Below are 24,506 nucleotides of genomic sequence, written 5' to 3' on the forward strand. Positions count from 1 at the left end.
TTTCTCAATTAAGGGGAACCCTTTATGGGAGGAGGTAAATTGTCAATTAAAGTATTATGTAAAGAGAGAAGGTTTTGTTGGAGAAAGCTTAAGATTTATGTGGGGAAAAAATGAGGAGGGAATCACTTGATAATGATCTTAGAAACTGAAGAAACATTCTAAGTAGCTTGGTTTGGAAAGGAGGAAGATCTGGGTTTAGAGTTTAGAAAGTGATGATTGGACCCTCTCTTAATAGATAAAAACTAAACATTATTTTTAAATGGTTTGTCTCCAGGCCCTAGCCATGGGCAATTCAAGATTAGGACAGACTGCTCATTGAGTCTCAGGGAGCTTGTATAGCCAGTTGTATAGGGCTTGAGGAGTACCCTTTCTCTAGTTAAAATTGTAGGCCTTATTAAAAACAATGCATTATTCATTAAAAAACAAATGCATCTTCAATATCTCTGAAATTTCCTAGAAAGATCATGGGAACCTAGATTTAGAGCTGGCCATTAATCTCAATGGCCATCTACTCCACCCCCCTAAATTTACAGAAAAGGAAGTAAGTGGCTTACCATTGGTCATACAATTAATATATATCAGAGGTAACAAATTCTGACTAGAGTGGGAGAATGGAAAGCATTACTAATTGCAGGAATATTACTTCTCTTTCTCATCTTTGATTTGTGGGCAACTGCTTTATAGAACATGGAGAACCATTTGCCCTAAAAATCAGACTCAAACTAAAACACAGGTAAGCTCTTCTTTCATGAAGGGGTTTTGGGTCAGACTGATAATTATGGATTTGTCATCCTATTCTCTCCCCAGGTCCTAACAGCAGAAACAATTAGGGGGCAATTTCCAACTCCTTCCTTTTATGAAACTCATTCATATCTGGGCATCTGGCCCAGACTCCTGAAGATCTCAGATTAAGAAAATCAGTAATTGATTCTTCTCTCCACATTACCACATGACTACCATGAAGAACATGATAGCTATATTAATTCCAAGAATCTGAATTTGACTTCAATGGATGCAGTCAAGAATGATAGGGGCCAAGGAATACCCAAAAGTGAGTAGCAAACTATTGTTTTCCCACTGTGAAGTTTGTGGTATTTGCATAGTGAAAAGAACATAGCTGTGAAGTCCATAGTCTGAGTTCAAATCCTACCTACTGTCCTTATAATCACTACAACTCCCCTGGACCTCAGCTTCCTCATCTGTAAAATAAAGGACTAAAATGATTTCTATATTCCTTAAGCACTAGATCTATGATCCTTGATGCTGTGGCCCCTTACTCTGTTATTTTACATATTTTAAGACCAGGTCCCACAATGAAGAGGCTTAATTATTTCTTCTTAGTTTCTTTGCCTGGAAATTAGGGCAAGTGACTATGAGAAGGCAGCAATACTTTCACTGGATGATTCATGGTCTTAACAGTAGGATTAATGATGAATTAAGCCCAAAGCATAATATTTCCAATATATTAAAGAATATATTCTATAAACAAATAATAAGTTGATTGAAACAGCCAAAGTAATCTTCCATGATGTTGCTAAACAATTTATTTCAAAGATAACAACATTTAGAGAAAGATACAGACATATGCACACCTAAATACAATGTCTCTACTACACACAATAAATAGTGTCTCTCACTAATATTTATAATTTTACTATAATTTCCCCCTCTTGTCCCTTTAGGTTTGAGAGAGACAAACCTTTAGCTCCTCCTTTTACTACTTGCTTTTCTTCTAAAATACCAAGCTTTTTAAATGCAGGAACTCAGCTGAGAAGGTAACTACTAGGCAGGCATGATTTAAAGAGTACCTGAAACATTGCCTTTCTCCAAAAAAATGGCATCCTTACTCTGTGGGCAATCCTTTTTCATAACTCATCCATGTTTTTTCATCCTTCTGTCAGTCTTGTCCAAACTTCCCATGCATCTTTCGTAGATGATCCAACCAATGTGCAGCCCTTCCTCTGATTCTCTATAGATCTTGCGAGTTCCCATATAGCACTTGAGTTATCCATCTGTTTTCTCATCCTTAATACAAGAGGAGCTTTTTCTGGGCTAGTCCCAGTTTCAATGCATTTGGAGCTACATATTGTGCACAAGTCATCACTGGTAGCATAGTACAAACAATTCGCTACTGCCATGCATCTTTCCTCTGCCTATTTAATTATCCTTAACTCAGTCTTTTGAGAATTTGGTGTTTCATAATCATATCTCTGGAGAAATATAGCATTAAAGAATTGGGTTTTCACAACAGTGCAGTTTGGATCACTAAAAACAAAACATTACACAATTCACTATATGTAATTCAACCTAATCTTTTCCTATGAAATTCTGGATCCAGCTCATTATCAAACATAATGGAGATAGTTGATAGTTGAACGGCCCTTCCAGCATCATGACTTAATTTGAGAAATATTCATTTTTCATCCACTTTGTTTTTCCATATTGGATACACTAAGATCTTTCATATATCTGGATATTTCACTGTCAGTCAGCCAGCCAACAAACAATTGAGTGCTTACTAGGTGTCAGGCAGTGTATTAAATAGTAAGAGTATTCCTGAGCTTGATGTAAGTCACTTGTAAATAGGAACACTTGCAGAACTTTGCCTTCAATAAGAAACCCTTTCATTTAGACTCTGTGCAGGATTACTGTCATTTTGAATTGTGTTTGTTCTACAATACTGAACCACTCAGCTGATGCTACCTTTAAATAAAACTAGAAGCTGTAACAAAGGCACAACAAAGTAAAAGAATAGCCGGTAGGTCTCCTTCAGAGAAGTAAATAAGTGAAGTGTTCAAATTCTTTTCATCACACTCCAAGGCAACAATTTTATGCTTACTTGATTATCTCACCTTGCTGTTTTCACAAGTTTCGAAGACCACAGCAAAGATGAATAAAGCTATATACCAATAAAATTTGCAGAGAAAACGGTAGAAAATGTTTTTGAAAGAACTTAATGAGATTCTCTAAACTAAATCAACAATTTTGATGCTAAAGTGGGGATGTGAAGATGATAAAAACTACATTTGAGAATATGACTGAGGATCAAGAAATGAAAGGGGTCAAAGATTTGTAGTCTACTTGGAAGCCTTGCATCAATAAATCATAAACATTTTCAACAGAAGTGTTGGAAAAGCACGTGTACCAAATATCTTAAAATACAGGAAACTATGAGTCCACTGTAGCGGTTATTTTGAATCAGCTAATGTTATACAATCAGATCAATTACTGATTAGAGCAAAGGTTAAAACAAGCATCAAATTGTGGGGGAAGGAGGAGTAAAATCAGGAAACAGACAAAGACATTACTTTTATCATCATTTCCTTAAAAGGTTATAATTATACTTATTCTGAAATAATTACACTGAATAGTTAGTTGTCACAACAAGGAGACCAAAAGAGCTCAGAAACTGCTGCAAATGGCAACTCTTCAACTTTGCAAAGTAGAGCCATAGCAGTAATCTATAATGTGACAGAAGATCAGTATTATTTTTTATTAATGCTTTTTATTTGCAAAGCATATGCATGGGTAATTTTTCTAACATTGACCCTTGCATAACCTTTTGTTGCAAATTTTCCCCTTCTTCCCCTCACCCACTCCCCTAGCTGACAGGTAGTCCAGTACATGTTAAATAAGTTGAAACACATTAGATCCAATATGCGTATACATATTTATACACTTATCTTGTTGCACAAGAAAAATCAGATCAAGGAAGAAAAAGAAAAACTGAGAAAAAACCCAAAATGCAAGCAAATAACAACAGAGAGAGAGAGAATGCTATGCTGTGTTTCACACTCTGTTTCCGTGGTTCTCTCTCTGGGTACAGATGGCTCTCTTCATCTCTGCACAAGTGGAAGTGAAGACCAGTGTTACTGCTGCATAAGACAAGCAAAAGTGTAAATGAGTTCCAAAGAGCCTGCTCAGATATATATATATATATATATATATATATATATATATATATATACACATAGCATATATATATATATGTTAGATCATACCAAGAACAACTAGCTAAAAAAGTGGGACTTGGGACATCTGGACTCTTAACCCCTCAGGACCAGATCTACTAAGGAGGTGGCAGTAGCACTTAAGATGCTGAAATTGGGAAGAATGAATATACTTGGCCCAATTTACAAAGAAGTTAATATATGTTGAAGATGGCATGTTTTTTTTTAATCACTCCATTTAAATTTAGTAGATGGGGAAACTGAGAATCAGAATACTGAAGTAAAACTGCATCTAATTAGTGATTGAGCTAGGATTCAAATTCAAGGCTTCTGAGTCTGAAGCTGGTACTCTTTCCATTACCTCCAATATACCTTTGAAATGATAGTATAGATTCTGAAGAGTACAGACTCCAAATATAGGGCAGAGTCAAGTCCCATCTTGATATGAGAACAGTGACTACTTTGGACATAAGCTTCCAGATAAAATAGGCCCAGGGAGGTGAGAGAAGGCTGTAATGGGGTCTGGAATGATAAAATAGGTAGGATTATTGTTAGTAATAATCTTCAAAATCTTCAGCTTTCAAGCTTCTGATTTTACTCATGAAATCTCTCCCATATCTGCTACCACTGAATTAGGCTAGACTTCCCAGAGTACAGAGTGGAAACCAAATAACTGAAGAACTAAAGAGAATTTCTTGGTATCCCCTAGTACGAAGATAAGCAGGTGTTTTTATCCCAGAATATGAAGAGTCTTTGACTGGCATTGAAGATGATGGCAACCCTCTCTCCTGGTGCCATAGACAGGCAAAATGGACACGTAGTCAGCACAATATCCACAATTGAGTCTGAAATGAGTGATGAGACACACATTTAAAGTCATAATAAAGTCAATACAGTATACATTCACTTCTCAAACTTTCCCTTTGTTTTATCACACCAAATATATGCTGTTATTTCACCACTACTTTCATTTTCTAATGCCTATCCAATCCTATATTTTCTTCAACTGATAGAGAAATTATGAATCACTCTTAGAAACCAATGGTCCTCTCTACTTTCTGCCCCAACTTCTTAAGCATTACAGAGTGGTGGGCACATCCATCTTCCTAGCTGAGTGACCCTGGGAAAGTGACTTAACTGTTCTGAGCCTCAGGCATCTGTGAAGTAGAAATATTAACAGCCAGCACCTACCTCACAGAATGATTGTGACAAATGAATTAGTTATATAAATTGATCTGCAAACCTAAAAGTATGACTATAAATGAAAGCTATTGGTTATGGGTATTATTCTGTGGCTAAGGCAATGAAACCTTGCAGAAATCAAGTAATTTTCAAGCAGTCTCACAGCATGGGACAGAGGAAAAGATTGGATTTTGATTCAAGGGGCCTGGATTTGAATCTCCATTCTGCTAAATACTACTTGGATGACCCTGGACAACTCATTTCACCTTTCAGTTTCCTTATCTCTGAAATTAAGGAATGGGCCTAGAAGTCCTCCAAATATATGATCCTAAGTGGAGGTAAGAATTGAATTCAAAATTTCCTGATTCAGGGGTGTGCTACTTTTCTGTTAAGCCTGGATGTTTCAAGGGGATTACTAACTAGATGATTAAAATCATCTGGTTTGGGATTTTTTTTTGTGCTCTTAACACAAAAAAACATGACTATACCTGTCATACCTATGTATGTGTATGTAATATTTATGTGTGCAAATGTGTTGCATGTGTACAATTTTTCATGTTGCCTCTCCCAGTGGAATGAAATTTTTTGCCTTTCTTTGTATCCTCCTCCATTAACACAGTGATTAATAAATGCCTTTTGACTGAGTCATACCTAGGAACTGTATCACCCCACTCCTCTGCTAGATAAAGCTTATGTGCTATTTTCCCCCAATTCCTGCCTGTGTCAGTACCTCCCATTTACATTGATATACTGAGATAAATACATACATACATATATATATATATATATATATATATATAATGAAAGGCAATATCTATGTGCATGTGTGAGGATTTATCTTTCTATTTACAGTTGTTTTCATGTTGTCTCCCCATTAGAAAGTGCCTTTCTTTATAGCCAGTGCTCAGCACAGTGCCAGGCTTATAGTAGGTTCTTAACGTTTGCTGACTGACACATGGTGGAATGACTGTGGTGAAAATAATAAGAAAATCAATTTACAAAAAGAATACCTCAAATAAATAATACTGGAATTCTTCCAAGTTACTACTAAAGTCAGTTGACTAATTAATCATAGTGAAAACTGTATCAAGAATCTTATTCAAGGCTAACTCATAGGATCCTTTACCTGTTTGTTTCACTGTAAGGAAGAAGAGCAAGCCTCTGGCTCTAGCCCAGCCACCCCCTTGGCTCGGTCTGCTTTTCTCTCTTCCCCTCCTTCTCCCTCTCCCATTTGCTCTCCCTCTCTCCCTCCCCTCTCCTTTTCCCTTCCCCCTCTCCCACTCTTCCTCTGCAATTTCATCTGTTGCCATGGTAATTGCTCTCCCGGCTACACTATTGACTCTTGAATCTCCATCCTTGACGTCACTCCCCCTCCACCTCCTTCCCCCAAGCTCCAAATTCATCCATATTAAGGTGCCTCAAATTCAATTCCTTCCTATTCATGAAATACTTCGATCCCCGAAATGTTCGAAGCACTTAACAATAAGGGGGGGGAGGCTATGATTTACCAACTCCCCCTTTTTCACCCAAGATATCCTCCTGAAAAAATCAACATGACATTGAATTATTAAAAAAAAAAAAAAAAAAAACCCAGCGTGCTGCATACTAAAGTCTAATCTAGGGGCAGCTAGGTGGAGGAGTGGATAGAGCACCAGCCCTTCCACCAGCACACTTCCAAGCTGTATGACTCTGGGCAAGTCACTTTAACCCCAATTGCCTCAGGGGAAAAAAAAAAGTCTACTCTAACTCGGTGGGTAGGATTCTATGTAATGGGATCCGCAGATTGCTTTCAATACTCCCAAACTAGAGCCTCATTTTTAGTCAAAATCAGCATAGCTTTAGATCAACTTGTTCCCTTAAAGGCGTGGACTCTGCCAGGAGACTTAAAAACGTCCCAAACTCATCATCAGCTGTAAAACGTTCCGCTCCATTCACCCCACTCCCTCCCCATCCCACCCAGCTTTCTCTCCCCGCCACCGTGGACGAAGCATAAAGGTGGGATGACCCAATGGCAAACACCCTTACCTCCTCAAACACTCATGGGCCATCGGCCCTGCCCCCGATGCCCAAGCCCCGGATCTTTTCGCGGGGGCCCCCTCCCCAGCTGGGGGGCTGAGGAGAGGAGGGCCATCGGGGCGGGGCCGCCGTCCTACGCTAGTTTGCTGGCCTCCTGCCAATGCCGGATACCGTCGTTCCAGGCCATGTAGACGAAGAGGACCAGCACCCCATGCACCGAGAAGATGGCCACGATCCCCGAATAGAAGTAGCTGTCGACGGTGGACAAGCCCAGCAAGCCTTCGAAAAGGTACGTCTTCGACGCGGAGTAGAAACAGATCGGCAAGGAGATCATCGCGGCCGTGATGAGCATCAGATTCCACAGGGTGGCCAGGACCGCAGGCCCCTTGCCCAGGCCGGGTGGCTCCAGCATCTGCAGGGCCCGCAGCTTCTTCTCGTCCATGGGTTCCATGTCGAGATCGGGCTGGACAGCGACTCGCAGACTCCTTGGCCACACCGAAGCCGAGGGGCGGTGGCGCCGTCAGCTGACCCTGCTCTGCTCCAGCCTCTCAGCCCCAACGCTGGATCCTGCAGCTCATGTGACTCGGGGACAGTGGGGGGCTAAAAAGGGCTTGCTGTCACATGTGTCTCCCCGGGACCCCTGGCAACGCCCCCTCCTAGTCCGCCGATGGAAATGCGTCGCTTTTACGACGCCTGTCTCTGCTCTCCTATCTTTGCAATAACGTCACTTGTTGCCAAGGCTCTGAGCATCATTAGCTCCACACAGCTGGACGCCCGGATCCCAGCCCCCAGCCCTGCCCTCCCTACTTTTCCTGCGTCATCAGCTGCCTGTAAAACATCCCTACCTGTTGTGTCACTGGCCTCTTCAACTTAATTCGTACTAAATCAAATGAGACACTTAACGCAGTAATAGATACAGACGTCATGGAGACAGACACAGCCCAGACCCTTACAAGAATAGAAACACAGAGAGACACACAGGCGCAAACATAGGCTGCTTCTAGGGTCCAGAGCCATCAGAACTTCAGGATGGGTCAATTAGCTTTCACTTTCTGACACTCCATTTCCTCTCCCTTAACTGCTATGGGGGGGGGGGAGAGATTTTTAACTTTCTTTTGTGTCACAGATGACACAAACCTCAGGCTCAAGAATACTGTGAAAGGCAATTCGCATTTATATGGCCACTACAGTATGTGCCAGGAACTCTATAAATACTATCTGATCTTCACAACCACCCTGAAAGGCATGTGCTATTATTATCCCTACTTTACCAGGTGAGGGAACTGAGGCAGGTAGGGGTCATGTGATCTGCCCCAGATCACACAACTAATTAGTGTCTCAGATCACATTTGAATTCTGGTCTTCCCACTGCTCTCTCTACATCCTCTGCTTTCTCTGGGTTTGACAGTTCCAGTTTGGAATGATGGTTTTAAGTGCCCAAATTACAGAAATCCAATTACCTTGAAATCATCCATTAAATTTTTAAATAGAATTTCTCCAATTCTAGCTTAAGATGCTTTGTATTAAGAGCAATGAAATATGAGCAATCCCGGGGTAGACGTTCTTAACTTTTGTGTCCTATACTCACTTTGGCAGTCTAGTAAAGCCTATGGACCTTTTTCCAGAAAGAAAAAAAAGGCTTGAAATCACTGATGGAAGTGTTAACTTTTTATTAAAGGTAAGAAAAACCAAGAAGAATTTGTTTTCTTACTCAAATTCAAGGACTCCCCCAAAATTAAAAAAAAAACTGACCTCCCAAGTACAAGTAGGAACTATATATATTTTGTGGAAGATACAGTTAGTTCAACAGTAATTTGAAAAAGATCTGGAGATTATAAAGGTCTTGTGGGGCCAATACAAGTCAATACCAATAAGGCAGCCAAGAAAGTCAATTTGCTTGCATTAACAAGCAGAGCTTCCAAGAATAAAGAATAGTTTTTTCTGGATTCTATCTTGGTCATATCACAACTGAAATATTTAGGAAGGATATTGATAAGGTGGGGAACATCCAGAGAAAGCAACCAGCAGAGTGAAGGACCTCAAATTCATTGCATTAAATTCAACAAACATTTATTAACAACCTATCACATTCCAGACACTGCGTTTGGGGATACAAAACCAAAAACAAAAGTCCCTTTCTTAAGGATCTTATATTTTACTGCACAGAGAAGAGGTGAGGAAATAAACATTTGTGAAGTGCTTGCTGTGTATCACGCACTATGCTAAATGCTTTATATTAGTTCACAACTTTTTGTACATTTTACAATTGCAGAAACTGAGGGGAAGATAAGTTAAGTGACTCAATCACACTGCTAGATCTTCCTGACTCTAGCTTTAGAGTTCTATTAGAAGGGAAGAGAAATGGAAGGAATGGAAGGGAGAAGGGAAAGAGCAGGAGAAAGGGAAGGGAAGAAAGGAAAAGGAAAGCAAAGCAAAACAAGGGAAAGGAAGGGAAGGCAAGACAAGGCAAGAGAAAGAAAGGCAATTTCTCCATGTGCCTGGAGCATCTTGGTTCCCCAGCCCCCTGGCTTCAGCTCCTCTCCTGGCACCTATATATCTTTGCCTCACCCCCATAGCTCTGTTACAATGTCTTAGGGTGTCCTCCTTCCCAGATCCTCTTCTTTCACCTTCTTGACCCCACTTCTTCCACCTTTGCTCTCCCACCAGAATTCAAGATTTCTTCTTTTGGTACGTTTCCCCTGAGAAACACCTTACTGGCAGAGACTGTTTTATTTTGTACTTGTGATCCATACCACCTAACATAGCACCTAACAATTTGTGTCTAATAAATGCTTATTAATTGATTCCTTCCTCTGCAGAAGTATCTAAAAAGATCACAAAATCCTCTCAAATTTAACCTCTGAAGCACCATAAGCCACAACACTTCCTAACCAGCCAGATTTCCTTCCTTGCAGTCTTTCTCTTTATATCTGTATCTTCCTCTACAAAATAAAGGAGACTGGGCAGGAAGATCTCCAGGTTCCATGCCAGCTCTATACCTGTGGTCCTGTTCTCCAATCTGTACCTGTGGATGCTGGAAGCTAGGGTGCAGAGAAACTCTGCAATGAGAATAAGAAGGCTCAGACCTTGGATTCTGAAAGAAGTCATTGCTTTCTTGGATTAAAGAAAGAAGCACCGAAAATTCCTCCTATAGAAGAAAGCCTAGTGTATTGCTGAAAATATCATTTGCAGCTTCCCAGGGGCTGATGGATGCTGATGGAACAATAGGAAGGCTGATGCCATTGAACCTGGCAGTGACCCCAGAAACCATGTAGGATGTACCCATAGGATGGAGTTGGAGTCTGAAATCATCAGCTTCTACACCCTTCCTGGCCCTGTGATCCAGATAGTGATTGTCTCTCCTGAAGATAATGATAAGGAAGCTGGAGAATGAGTAAAAAGTATCTGCTATATCTAAATGGAGAAAAAAAGCAGAAATGTTTGCCATCAGTGGACAAAGAAAACCTAGTGAAAATTAGTGGAATTTAACTATAAATATAATTTTTCTGTTTAATGATAGTCTTTTCATTTATATAGACTAGAACACACCCATAAAAAAGTTAGGAGGAAAAATATTATGATCTCTCTTTTATAAAGATTTCTGGGTGAGGTCATTTATTCAGGAAAACGGTTAGTGTCGGACACCAAGCATCCTCTTAATTCCTTCCTCAGCCAGGAGCCAGGACCAGGTGGTGACATCATTTCCAAACTCCAACTCCTCCTCTCCAGGAGAATGATTAGGGCTCTTAATGGAAGGGAGAAGTGGGACTCAGAATTATGGATTTAGAACTGACTGGAACTTTAAAGTCCAATTATTCTAACCTTTTCATCACTTATAAATGGGAAATAAATGAGCTTTTGTGAGAATTAAATGAAACAAAATATCTAAAATGCTTTTGCAAACTTGAAAGAACTACATAAATGTTAAGTTATTCTATGACTCATGGTAAAAGTAGGATACAGAAAATCAAAATTATTTACCCAAGGTCACACAGGTGGTCAGTAACACAGCCAGGATTGAAATGCAAGTTCTCTGATTGCAGGTCAGATTTTTTTCATTGCCCCAGAAGGGCCTGAACTCAGGACTGCACAGCTGATTTCTATCTCACTGGGCAATTCCCTTCTGCAGTCTCCCGGTCAGAGGAGAGCTAGACATTTATCCTCTCAGGGAGAGCCTTCCCTTATTCCAAATCACCATCATCCATCTGTATTCCATTCTCCCTAAAGCTCGGAAAGGGGCTAGCAATGAGAGTTCATGTTCTGGGAATAAACAAGGCTACCTATCCTCCATGTCTACCTGATCAGCCATTCCCTTCCCCATTCCCCTGCCCCTCCTTTTCACAACCCCCCCTCCTTTCCTCTTCAGGGATCTTGACAACAGCCTTGGTCTCGGGCGAACAGCCTGCCTTTCTCTCTTGCAGGGTACCATGACAACGACCTTTCTAAGGAGTCCAAGATTTTATAAGCCCACAGCCTCTATTCAGTTCTACAATTATAGCCATATTGAGCAGACTGAGAGTGAAATTTTACAGAGGCTTGCCACTGCTCTGGGATTTGTTTACTTCCTCTGTGAAAGGAGGGAATTGAGTGTGATTATCTAAAGACAATGGTGTCAAACTCAAGTATAAATAAGATCAAGAAATAAATCAATTACACCTGAGAATACTTTATTTAGAAAACTACGTATTTACCTATTAATTGTGTTTTTTTAGCTTGTTAGTCAAACACATTTTAATCTGATTTGGGATTGTTGTGGACTGCAGTGGAAAGGAAAGGGGATCATGGGCAGTTAGGGTAACTCTAATTCTAATTTTGAGATTCTCTCCCTTCCTACCACAGGGTGTTTGAGAGCTCTGAATTACAGTCTCTTCTAGTTTTAAACCTGGCATCTTATATCTGATCATGGAGAAGCTTTATACTGAAAAGGTAAGGAAGAGAGCTAGATATTCAGGCTTGGAGTTCTTAAACTAGAGAGATTTTCCAGCATCTGTTAACTTGGGATGATGGAAAAATTACCTCTTTATTTTCAATAATCTCTCATGGAAATTTAACATTTCCTTTAATTATAAATGTAGGTTACTACCAAAGCATAATCTTAGAGGGAGATAGTCTGTAGATTTCACCAGATCTCCAGTGATGTCCATGACACAAGAATGGTAAGAATTCACTGTTCTAAGGAGTGAGCTATGAGCAATAAGAGTAGGAGAAATATATCGGAACAAATTTCAAGAACAGAGAGGGCAATAAAAACTGTGGCCTGAGATATCTATAGACAAAATATAGAAAGTGTGTACAAAGAAAGAAGAAAGATGAGCTAGAAACTGCCCCCCACCCCCAACCTTCAAGTAGCTGGCAAAGTAGTCATTCATCAAAAGAGGGAATTTTAAGAGGGATAGGAAGCATTGGCAACTGGGAAGTAGAGGGATAGGAAAGAAGGAGAAAGGAAAGCTTCCACAGGAAGCTTGAATACACTTGAATGTATTCTTGAAGGAAATGAAGGTTTCCAAGACGACAATTGAGATGGGAGACAAAGAGAGCATCAAGTGAACAATAGATCAGTATGGTTAGACCATACAGAAAGTAAAACATAGCAGGTTATGTAAGCAGCAGCTGCCCTGTGGGTATTTACAAGAAAAGACTCCCTGGAATGAAAAAGGGAGCACAGAAAGTACCATGACCTTCTCTAATCAATAGGTAGAGAATGTCCTTGTACTACCTATTCTCTGCTATCTCATAGAAAAAGCCCTGTCAATTCTTCCTTGTTATTAGTGCTGGATTTAAGGGATCAGAATGATATGAATTTGAATTCCATCTCAGACATCCACTACCTGTATGACCTTACAAAATTTGAGCCTGTTTATTCTTTTATAAGATGGGGATAATAGTAGCACATATCTAAGAAGGTTATTGTGAGAGTAAAATGTGATTTTAAAAAAAAGCACTTTGTAAGCCTTAAATAACTAGAAACACTAGTTGCTATTATTAAGATTACAAAACAAAAATCATTGTTAAATCATTAGAGGGTCAACTTTCTTATAGCAAGGCATGTGGCTTGAAGAAGGTTTGAATATATATGTATATATATCTAATATCCCCTTTCCCCACCCTTCTCCAAAGGAGACTTCAATTTCTGAAAGAAAGGAAAGCAGGAATATAGGATAAAATTAGATATACCTGCTCCCTTATACGTTGTTTATCTAGGGGATGTAATTTTAAGGTTCAAGCTAAACTCCTGATAGTTATTTCTTAATGAGGAAGAAGGACCCCAACCTTTATATCCAAGGGTTGACTCTATAACCACCAATTCCACAATGAATACACAAAGCAAATAGCAAAGAATCCAAGCTGACAGAAAACAAAAATCAAGGAAATTATACCTACAAAATATATATATGATAAAATACAAATTTGAAGGAGTTTTTCAATTGGGACAGAGATATCTGAGCTCAACCAAGAAATTCCCAGCTTTTGTCCAAAGGGAAACTTTTCTGAAGTCTATAATATAGCAATACAAGAATAAGAACATGAGTATTGTCAGCTTCTTCCTAGAATCTTACTCTCTTTATAACTCAGAAGAGAAACTGGAATCCTGCACATCTTCTCTTTTGATATTGGAAATTAGAAGACCTCAAACAGATTTTTAAAAACCCAGATCTTTCTTCGCTTCTGTTCTGAACAACCCTACTCCTGCCTCTCACCCAGGAAGGAGGAGACATTGAGCTTCCCCAATAAAAAAAAAAAGTCCCAAATCAAGGAACTTCAGGATTTTATCGAGAGAACAATGATTTCCTCCCAAGGGACAGGGAAGTAGCCAAGGAGTTATGGTAATGTAGTAGTACCTGGTTTGATTTCACTGTCCCAATATCATTTGTACTGGCAATGGAGGCTTCTGAGGAGACCCTTATGCCCTCAGAGTCTGAGGGGCTGAAAGGTTGTTTTTTTAACACAATATCTTATGAGCTCTCCTACATTCAATTAACATATTTATGCAGATGATTCCTCCATCTATACATTCAGCCTGAATCCCTCATCAGTACTTTTTTGGACATCTCAAAATGAATGTCTCCCATTCCCCTCAAATTCAACATGTCCAAAGGAAAATTTATTATCTTTTCCCCACAATCCTCCTCCTTTTCTAAATTTCCTTATTCTAGTCAAGAGTACCACCACCCACTTACCTCTGCTGGAAATGTCACCATCAACTTCAACTCCTTACCCATACTCACTCCCAAGTCCATCCTATTGCCAAATCATGTCCTTTCTACCTTTCATCTACTTTCTTCTTTCTTCACTCACAGAGCTTCCACCTTGGAACAAACCCTCATTATGATCTCCCTCTCTCAAGGCCTCTCCCCACTCTTTCTTCTCCATTAAACTATCAGTATTCTTTCTAAGGCACAAATCTGATCATGTAACTACCTTACTCCACAGAGATAGAAGGAAGAGGAGAGGCTCCTTATTACCTCCAAAATCAAATGTAAAGCTTCTCTTTGGTTTTGAAGTCCTTCACAATCTGACCTGTTCCTATCTTGCCGGCCTTTACCCATTTTGCTCCCTTTAACTTGCTCTACAATCTGGGGGCACCGACTTCAATCTCCCTATCATGGGCTGTCCCCCATGACTAAAATGCTGTCTTGGTCATCACCTGTTGGCTTCCTGCAAAACTGCACTCACATACCACCTTCTTCAGGCTCCCACAATTCTTGCTGCTAGTACCTCCCCCCCCAAAAAAAATATCCCCAATTTACCATATGTACATCATATGAACAATTTAGGGCATATTGTCTCCCTCATTAAGATAAACTTTTGGCAAGGATGGAATTTATGTGTTCTTTTATCCCCGGTGCTTAGAATAGTTCCTGGCATAAGGTAAACATTTAAATGCTTCTTAATTGACTTAGAGAAGGGTATTTAATAAAGTTGTTCATGCGGCAGTTTCTAATTGTCAAAAATCTTATTTTTTTCTGCTAGTGGAGTATTCATGGGTGCTTCCTTTAGGCATATATAGCTTTCTAATATTCCTAATATAAGGTTCAAGGGATAAAACAGTCAACAAATATAGCAACCTAGTCTTTGACAAACCCAAAGATCCCAGCTTTTGGGATAAGAACTTACTGTTTGATAAAAATTGCTGGGAAAATTGGAAACTAATATGGCAGAAACTAGGCATTGATCCATACTTAACGCCGTACACCAAGATAAGGTCAAAATGGGTTCATGACCTAGGCATAAAGAATGAAATTATTAATAAATTAGAGGAACATAGGATAGTTTACCTCTCAGACCTGTGGAAGGGGAAGGTCTTTATGACCAAAGCAGAACTAGAGATCATTACTGATCACAAAATAGAAATTTTCGATTATACCAAACTGAAAAGTTTTTGTACAAACAAAACTAATGCAGACAAGATTAGAAGGGAAGCAATAAACTGGGAAAATATTTTTACAGTCAAAGGTTCTGATAAAGGCCTCATTTCCAAAATATATAGAGAATTAACTCTAATTTATAAAAAATCAAGCCATTCTCCAATTGAAAAATGGTCAAAGGATATGAACAGACAATTCTCAGATGAAGAAATTGAAACTATTTCTAGTCATATGAAAAGATGCTCCAAGTCATTATTAATCAGAGAAATGCAAATTAAGACAACTCTAAGATACCACTACACACCTGTCAGATTGGCTAAGATGACAGGAAAAAATAATGATGATTGTTGGAGGGGATGCGGGAAAACTGGGACATTGATGCATTGTTGGTGGAGTTGTGAACGAATCCAACCATTTTGGAGAGTAGTTTGGAACTATGCTCAAAAAGTTATCAAACTGTGCATACCCTTTGATCCAGCAGTGTTACTACTGGGATTATATCCCAAAGAGATTATAAAGAAGGGAAAGGGACCTGTATGTGCACGAATGTTTGTGGCAGCCCTTTTTGTAGTGGCTAGAAACTGGAAACTGAATGGATGTCCATCAGTTGGAGAATGGCTGAATAAATTGTGGTATATGAAAATTATGGAATATTACTGTTCTGTAAGAAATGACCAACAGGATGATTTCAGAAAGGCCTGGAGAGACTTACACGAACTGATGCTGAGTGAAATGAGCAGGACCAGGAGATCATTATATACTTCAACAACAATACTATATGATGACCAGTTCTGATGGATCAGGCCATCCTCAGCAACGAGATCAACCAAATCATTTCTAATGGAGCAGTAATGAACTGAACTAGCTATGCCCAGAAAAAGAACTCTGGGAGATGACTAAAAACCATTACATTGAATTCCCAATCCCTATATTTATGCACACCTGCATTTTTGATTTCCTTCACAAGCTAATTGTACAATAATTCAGAGTCTGATTCTTTTTGTACAGCAAAATAATGTTTTGGTCATGTATACTTATTGTGTATCTAAGTTATATTTTAATATATTTAACATCTACTGGTCATCCTGCCATCTAGGGGGGGGGGGTGGGGGGGGTAAGAGGTGAAAAATTGGAACAAGAGGTTTGGCAATTGTTAATGCTGTAAAGTTACCCATGTATATATCCTGTAAATAAAAGGCTATTAAATAAAAAAAAATAATATTCCTAATATAGTTAGGTGGTTCCATAATGCATAGGACACCTGGGAGTCAGGAAGATCCATCTTCAATATTCAAATCCAGCCTCAAACACCGATTAGCTGTGTGACTCTGGGCAAGTTACTTAACCCTGTTTGCCTCCGTTCCCTCAATTGGAAAATGAACCATAAAAATAAAGTGATAAAATAGTCCAGTATCTCTGCCAAGAAAACCCCAAATGGGGACACGAAGCGTGGAACACAACTGAAAAACAACAAATCTTTCTAAAAAATTACTTGTCATCTTGAAGCATCCTTTCCTTGGACAATACTGCCATCTAGTGACAATATTAAGAATCCAGTCCCCCATTTTTCCCCTGGCCAAGAAAAGTAGGAAGGGAAGAGGCTAAAACTAAGACCCAGAGAGAGACATATATTCTGCATATGCCTAACTTTGGTCCAGAGTAAAATCTCCCTCAGAGATGTACTAGCCAGGTGAACCTGAGCAGGTCATTTAACTTCTCTACAAAATGGGAATAATAATAGCAGCTGCCTCACAGGTTTTTTGTAAGGATCAAATGAGGATTCTATATTAATATGTTTTGCAAGCTTTCAAACACTACCAAATGATAGCTTTTATTATTAAGGCTCATAGGTGTGACCTGCCTCTTCAACCAATCCAAACACACTTTCTGTGCAGTGTCATTCCAATTCATGCAATGTCTCAAAGATTTTCTGATTCTAATCTAATTTTGATGAATTTAAATGATTGATTTAATAGACGTAGTTCCCATCTCTGATTGATTATTCCCCCAGACAAAAGTTTTCATAGATACAATATTTTCTCACTTTAAATGGGTTTCGGTAATTTATTTTTTGACTCAACATCCATTCCCCCTTACAATATCTGATAAGTTAACCTGCAGGAGTTTCAGAAACAAAAAAATATAGGTGTTGAAGGAGAGGGTGGAGATGGGATGAGCTCAGCTGACTTCAGACCAAGAGTTTACTATAGTATAATTTGGGGTTTGAACTTCTACAATTCTAGCACAGGACAAACTTTGTTAGCTTAGAATACCATTAAAACTGTCTCATCTTGTGATGAGGCAAACATTTTAATTTAAGAAATGCAAGGCCTGATAAGAAAGAATCTTTGAAAGTGATATAAAAAAGACTCAGTGGACATCATTAGGAGGATGGCTGTCCTTCAGAAGCCGACAAGAATGGCAATTATTAGGGATAAAGCAAGACAACTGAGAACTGTGGTGGAAGAAGAGAATTGTTGCCAGGACAACAAAAGCTCAGCTTAGGCAGGTCTTTGAGATCAGTGGCTCCCCAAAGCGTAGACTGTGAAAGCGCAGAATTTTTATGCAATGATGTTATCATGAAAGTAATCAACGAGGGGAAAATAAAATGACTGATTCTGAGCACAGCTCTAATAAAACGGTAAATCTGAAGCCTGATGCTCTGTTCCTCAGTAGTGATGGGAGGGATAAGGCTAATCATCTCCCCTACTATAAAGCTGATTCTTATTACTGATAGCTAGGGCTGGGTGAAATAGTAAAGCAGTAAAAGCAGGAATTGACATTCATTTCTTCTATATAATTCTCAAACCTTGAAAACTGGAAATGGGGTGGAGGGGGCAGAAGGGAGGAAGGAGCCAGATGGACCTTATGTAAGAAGACAAGGGAGCTCAGTGTTTCTGTTGATGACAATGGAAGTAACCTAAGCTCACAATGACGACTTTGGGAGAGATGGCAACTGTCTCCTGGAGCATTAGCGCTATCTGCAGGAGTCAGAATCCCCAAAAGGAAAACATAGGCCAGTGCTGATTAACTGACTCTTAAAAAGAATCAAAAGTGCTATTTCCATGCAACAGGCAAGGAAAGACTGAATCCAATTCCTCCTGTGCAATAAGAGAACTGTTCGGTTCTGCACAAATATATTGTATCTAGGATATACTGTGACATATTTAACATGCTTGCCATCTAGGGGAGGGGGTAGAGGGAGGGAGGGAAAATTCGGAACAGAAGTGAGTGCAAGGGATAATGTTGTAAAGAAATTTTTTTCAAAATTAAAAAAAAATTGACTGACTGACCTAGAGGGGCTAGCCCTAAATGAAGAAATAGAAAAAGCTTTAATCCTAATTTAATAATTAGCTGTTAATATAAAAATGCTAATAATAATTTCTCTCAGCCTTGAACTTTTTTTGTATCTCCAATATTTAACACAATGTTTGAAGCATAAAGTACTAAATAAATGTTTATTAATTGATTATTGAAAAAAATAAAAAAAAACAAGCAAGGAAAGAAAGTTGAGAGACATTGATAAGATTCTTCAAGATTCTGTATAAGGAATCTTCGGTGAAACTGAACAATATGGTCAAAAACAGAATATGGAGACATTTCTAATCTTTGGTTTATCTTAACATATGTACTATATATATACATATTATATACACATCAATGTATATATGTGTAAAACATTTGTGTATATGAGTCTGTGTGTCTGTATAGGTGTGTATGCATATGTGTGTGTATTTGCATATATATATGCACACATATGTATGTCTGGTTATCAAACACAGGGGAAGCATCAATAGGAATATAAGGAGAGAAGGAGGTATGATGATCAGGGATCCATTAGCATCTCAATAATTACAAAGGGTTCTATAGTTTAGAAAAGAAAAAGCCTATACCCCGAGTCAGGAAAAAGCTGATTCAAATCCTGCCTCCAGTACTTACTAGCTGTTTGACATTGGGCAAGCAATTAAATAGCCACTTTACATGACTATTCAGGGCATCCAATGGAGCTGCTAGGTGGTGAAATGGGTAGAACACTGGGCTTGGAGTCAGGAGACCAAGTCATCTCTTCATCTTGCAATCAAGGTCTTTAATCTTAAAACAAGGAAGGATGCAGCTGGTTCTCTGATATACAAGATCTGAGGAGCTTAGCAAGGATTTTGTCTGGATCTAGATAGGGAGTGTGGAGGAATGTAGGTAGTGCCCAGTTAATACTGGAATATGACAGTGAGTTATCCTAGGATTCCATCTGATGATGTCAAGATGTCAAAAAAGCTGTCCCATATCAATGGTCTCTGAACCCCATGGTTAGGGTGCCAAAGGTGAGACTGTTAGATCATAGAGAGTTTGGCTTCTATTGGAAATAAGGATTGGTAGTATCACTGATATAGCTGGGAAATTCAGGAAGGGAATATGGAATGGGGGAGAAAAGAGAATGGCTTGATTTTTGATATATTGACCTTGAAGTGACAACAAAACTTTCCTATGGAGATATCCAACAAGCAGTTGAAAATACTGCCATGGAACTCAAAGCTAGAGATAAGTTAGGTAATAATCCATAGAGACATGGTATCTAAATCCAGGAGAGTAAAAGAACTCTCTAAATGAGGGAGTATACATAGAAAGAAAAGCAACAGTTGAGAAATCATCTGCCCTAGACATGGGTAACGACCAGCTCTGGACCTTTATCCTGACCATCACAGTGAGAACCTATCATACTGATGGATGCTGGGCCAAGATCATAGGAACACAGATTTACATATGGAAGGGACCTTAGAGGTCACTGAGACCAACCCCTTCATTTTAAAAAGGAGGAAAATGAGATCCAGAAAGGAAAAATGACAGGCTAGGAGTAATTAAGGGACAGTGACTGATCCTAGACTTCCACACAGACGTGATAAAAGTCTCCAAAATAGCAGACCAGCTCCCAGCACCATGGAGAGCAGCAAAAACTGGAGCGACTCAGGCCATACCGCAGCCTAAACCCATCAAACAGGATCTGTAACAAGAATTGTAGGATTGATTAGACAGTGGGGAGAGAAAGTTCTGAGGGGCCATTGCCTGACCTCTTTGGAAAGGATTTAAATGGACAAATAAAATCAAGTCAACAAGCATTTATTTAAAAGTTTAGGATGTGTCAGGTACACTGAAGACTAAAAAAGGCAAAAATAGCTCTGGAGAAAGCCACAGTCTAATGGGGAGGTGACACACAAACAAGTTACAATATATTATATATATTATATATTGTATATATATTATATATTATATATATTATATATATATATATATAAATATATATATAACAAACAGAATAAGCTGGAGATAACCACAAGGGGAAGAGATAATTAGTATTATGTGGGATCAAGAAGGTCTACTTATAGAAGGTGGGCTTTAACTTGGGACTTGAAGGAAGCCCAGGAAGCCAAAAGGCTGAGATGAGGAGGGAGCAAATTCTGAGCATAGGACTCATAGAAAACTCCCAGCATCAGAAGATGGAATTTGTTTTGTTCAAGAAAGTGGCACTGGACCACTGTATTTGGAACAGAATAAGGTATAAGAAAACTAGAAAAACAGGAAGGGATTGGGTTAAGAAGGGTTTTAAAGCCAAAGAGATGGTTTCATATTTGGTGGTTTGATTTTGAGGTAACAGAATCAGTCTGTCAATTCCAGGCACTGTGCTCAGCGCTAGGGATGCAAAGAAAGAAAAAAAAACAAGAACAATAAAAAGAGCCTCTGCTCTCAAGAAGCTCATATCTATGACTGGGAGGAAGTTGGGGAGGTGTGTGATGTCTAAAGATTAGAAAAAATTAATTTGTCAGCCAAAGGGAGAAGGGACTGCAGTGAGAAGAAACTTGAGCCAGCAGACTATTGGACTAGTTCAGGGATAAGTAGATTAAAGTCTGCACCAAGGGGGTGATAGAAAAAAGAAGGGTTATACCAGAGATATTGTGAATATAGACTTAGCAGACGATTATATTGGGGGTCAGGGGGAGAAAGAGTGAGGTGTTAAGGCCCCTAGGTTACAGAGAAGATACTGCAGCAAACTTCCATCCCTACCTCAACAGGATGAAGCCATATACTGAAGTTACTTCTGAACTTTAGGATAAGTTAGGATATTCATTGATTAAACAATACCTTTCATTTCCTGAAACATGTTTCATTATCAGATCTCTGGAATCATGGAATTATGGACTTTGTCAATCATAGTATTAATCACAATTCTTAACAACTTTCAAAATTATTTTTTATAATTTTGTTTCCTGTGGGTACACACACACACACACACACACACACACACACATTTTTTTCTGGCTCTGCTCATTTCATTCTTATTTATAGCACTTTGTAAAAGTCCTCAAAATTGTCCATTTTTATAATACTGCTCTTTAATAGAAATTGTTCTTATTTCATTCTACATCAATTAACATAATTCTTTGCAAGTTTCTTTGAAACCATTATTTCCTCATTTCTTAGAGCATCACACTCCTTAATCATTCATATACTGTGATTCATTCAGCTCTTCCTGAGTCAGTGGGCATCCTTTTAGTTTCCACAGTTTTATGATGATGAAAAGAGCTGTTATAAATACTTTTGTACATTATCGTCCTGTTCCTTTTTCTCTGATCTCTTTGCAATAGATCTTATGAGATTTAGAATACTGGTGCATGGAAACCCAACCGAACTATACAGCGGACTCTTAGTTAAAGGAGCACCATTTGACCCAAGTAATAAGGGCACTGAATATATTTTACACGATATTATAGAACTTTTAGGAATGTATAAAATACTAAGTAAGGGGATGAAGATAAAAATAAAATTCTATACAGTTTTTTAAAATTAACAGATAATGTGGACCATTTTAAATTTCCTAAGAAGAATTTTAAGGATTTTTGGAAGTAATCATTATCTGATTATAAAACCTCCCACAAGGGGCAGCTAGGTGACACAGTGAGTAGAGTGCCAGCCCTGAAGTCAGGAAGACCTAATTCCAAATCTGGTTTCAGACACTTAACACTTCCTGGCTGGGTGACCCTGGGCAAGTCACTTAACCTCAAATGCCTCAGCCAAAAAAAAGAGAAAAGAAAAGAAAAGAAAAACTAATAACAAAAAAATTGAATTGTATCCAAAATGGAGGGGGAAGTATTTTCAACAATAGAAGATTAAATAAAAGAAACCATCAAAAGCTTTTGCCCAATTGCAAATTAATAAAATTAATAAGTTAATAAAACTGCTAAGGTAGATGAAATTGATGAATAATTATGAAATAACTACATTAAGAAAATATGAAATCGATTATTTATATAACCTAGCATTGGAAATTATAGATATTGAATAAACTCACACATGACAAGCTCCCACAAGGTCTTAACATAAAAGTCGTTTCTTCAAAGTAAAATATTTAAATATGCATTTTATCATACTATGGTCAAGAATCTCTATATAAGTAATGAAAGATAAGGGAAAGGAGTTTAATAGCATTCAAAATTCAAATTATATTATAGAGCACTAATTATAAAAACTATTTAGTAATGGTTTAAAGAAAGATCAAAATGGAAGAGATAAAGTACACAAAATCAACCAACAAAGCAACATAAAGCTTTTTAACCCAAAAGATTCCAAACTTTGGAATAAGATTCACTATGTGACAAAAATTGGAAAACAGGCTGGCAAATGTTAACAGAAAAATATCTCACATCATGTACAAAGATAATCTCTAAATGGACATGACTTGCATATAAAAGTGACATAAAAAAAATTATGACCACACCACACTAGGAATAAAGAATGATTTCCAAAAATGTCACTTAATTGTGCAAGCCATTTGACTTGGTATCATTATTAGGCTTATTCTCCAAAGAAATTAAAGAACTAGAAATTAAGGTGTCCATCAAAATAGATTGGCTAAATTTGAAGATAAATAGTATATTGAGTAGTAAGAAATTTAAAAGGGCATGATTTCAATAAAATCTGGGTCAATTTATATGAATTAATACAGTGCAAATGAAAAGAACAATTTATTTAATAATTACAAATAAAAATGCTTTTTTTTAAAGACTTGAGAATGCCAGTCAATGCAAGGACCTGTGATGACTGCATATTTTAAAATCAGCCTGAGTCAGGAATTCAGGTTAAGGGAAAATCTTCGATCTTTATTCTTTGTGGAGGTGAAGGGGGATGGTGATAGCAATGTGAGCAGCAGCGACAGGAACCCGCCAGCCGTCTCTCTCCACTGCTCTTCCTGCCCCTCTGCCTCCACCCACCAAAATCGTCATTTTCTATACAACACATCAGGACTTGCACAAAGAGTGGGTGGGGGCCATTCTTTCTCCAAGCATATATATTAATAGAGTATAACCCAATTACTATTTAGCCTCATGTGCTTGGGACCTCAGTGCATCAACTCGAGCTTCAGCCCATTACAAGGACCAACCATAATTCCAGAAGACTGATGATTTCATTAGTCATGCTATCTACCGCCTGGTAAAAGTAATGGGATCATGATGTAGAATGAAATATACATTTAAAAACCTAGCCAATATGAGAAAATATTTTGCTTAACTATGTCTATTTGCTACAAGGGTTTTCTCTTTTCCAAAAGGAAATGGAAATTGGAATTGGGGGAAAGGAAGTTAAAAAGGGCAGTAATGTTGATTTCACTCAGAAGGTAGAGGAAAAACAAAAGGGGGTGGGGAGAGTAGGAAGAGAGTCTTTAAATCATTTTTAAGATGAAGAGAATCAAAAACCAGAAGGGAATCAGACAAGCAGATCTTTAAGACTTACATGTTGAATCTGTCATACATAAAAGAAAAACAAGTTGCATGTAATTGAAAGTCTTCAGTACTATATACCATATTCCTTTTCTGATATACTATGTACATAAGTGCTCAACTTATTTTTTATTAATGTTATTAAAAAATAAAGAATTTTAAAATGCCCTACCCTTTTCTCTCAACTTCCTACAAACATAGTTTTTGTGATATTAATGTCAAAGATT

General features: G+C 38.3%; 1 protein-coding gene across 1 annotated transcript in view; it reads right to left on the reverse strand.

Annotated features, from left to right (window-relative positions):
* Positions 1 to 1,521: 1,521 nt before the first annotated feature.
* LOC100928341 overlaps positions 1,522 to 24,506 on the reverse strand; it is a 43,174-nt gene continuing 20,189 nt past the window's right edge. The window contains exons 4-5 of the mRNA XM_031949214.1: positions 7,158 to 7,695; positions 1,522 to 4,795 (exon numbers count right to left, since the gene is read on the reverse strand). Coding sequence (XP_031805074.1) covers positions 4,681 to 4,795; positions 7,158 to 7,695 — 653 coding nt within the window. The 3' untranslated portion in view covers positions 1,522 to 4,680. The remainder of the gene's footprint in view (positions 4,796 to 7,157; positions 7,696 to 24,506) is intronic.

Source organism: Sarcophilus harrisii, chromosome 2, assembly GCF_902635505.1.
Source record: "Sarcophilus harrisii chromosome 2, mSarHar1.11, whole genome shotgun sequence".
NCBI lineage: Eukaryota > Metazoa > Chordata > Mammalia > Dasyuromorphia > Dasyuridae > Sarcophilus > Sarcophilus harrisii.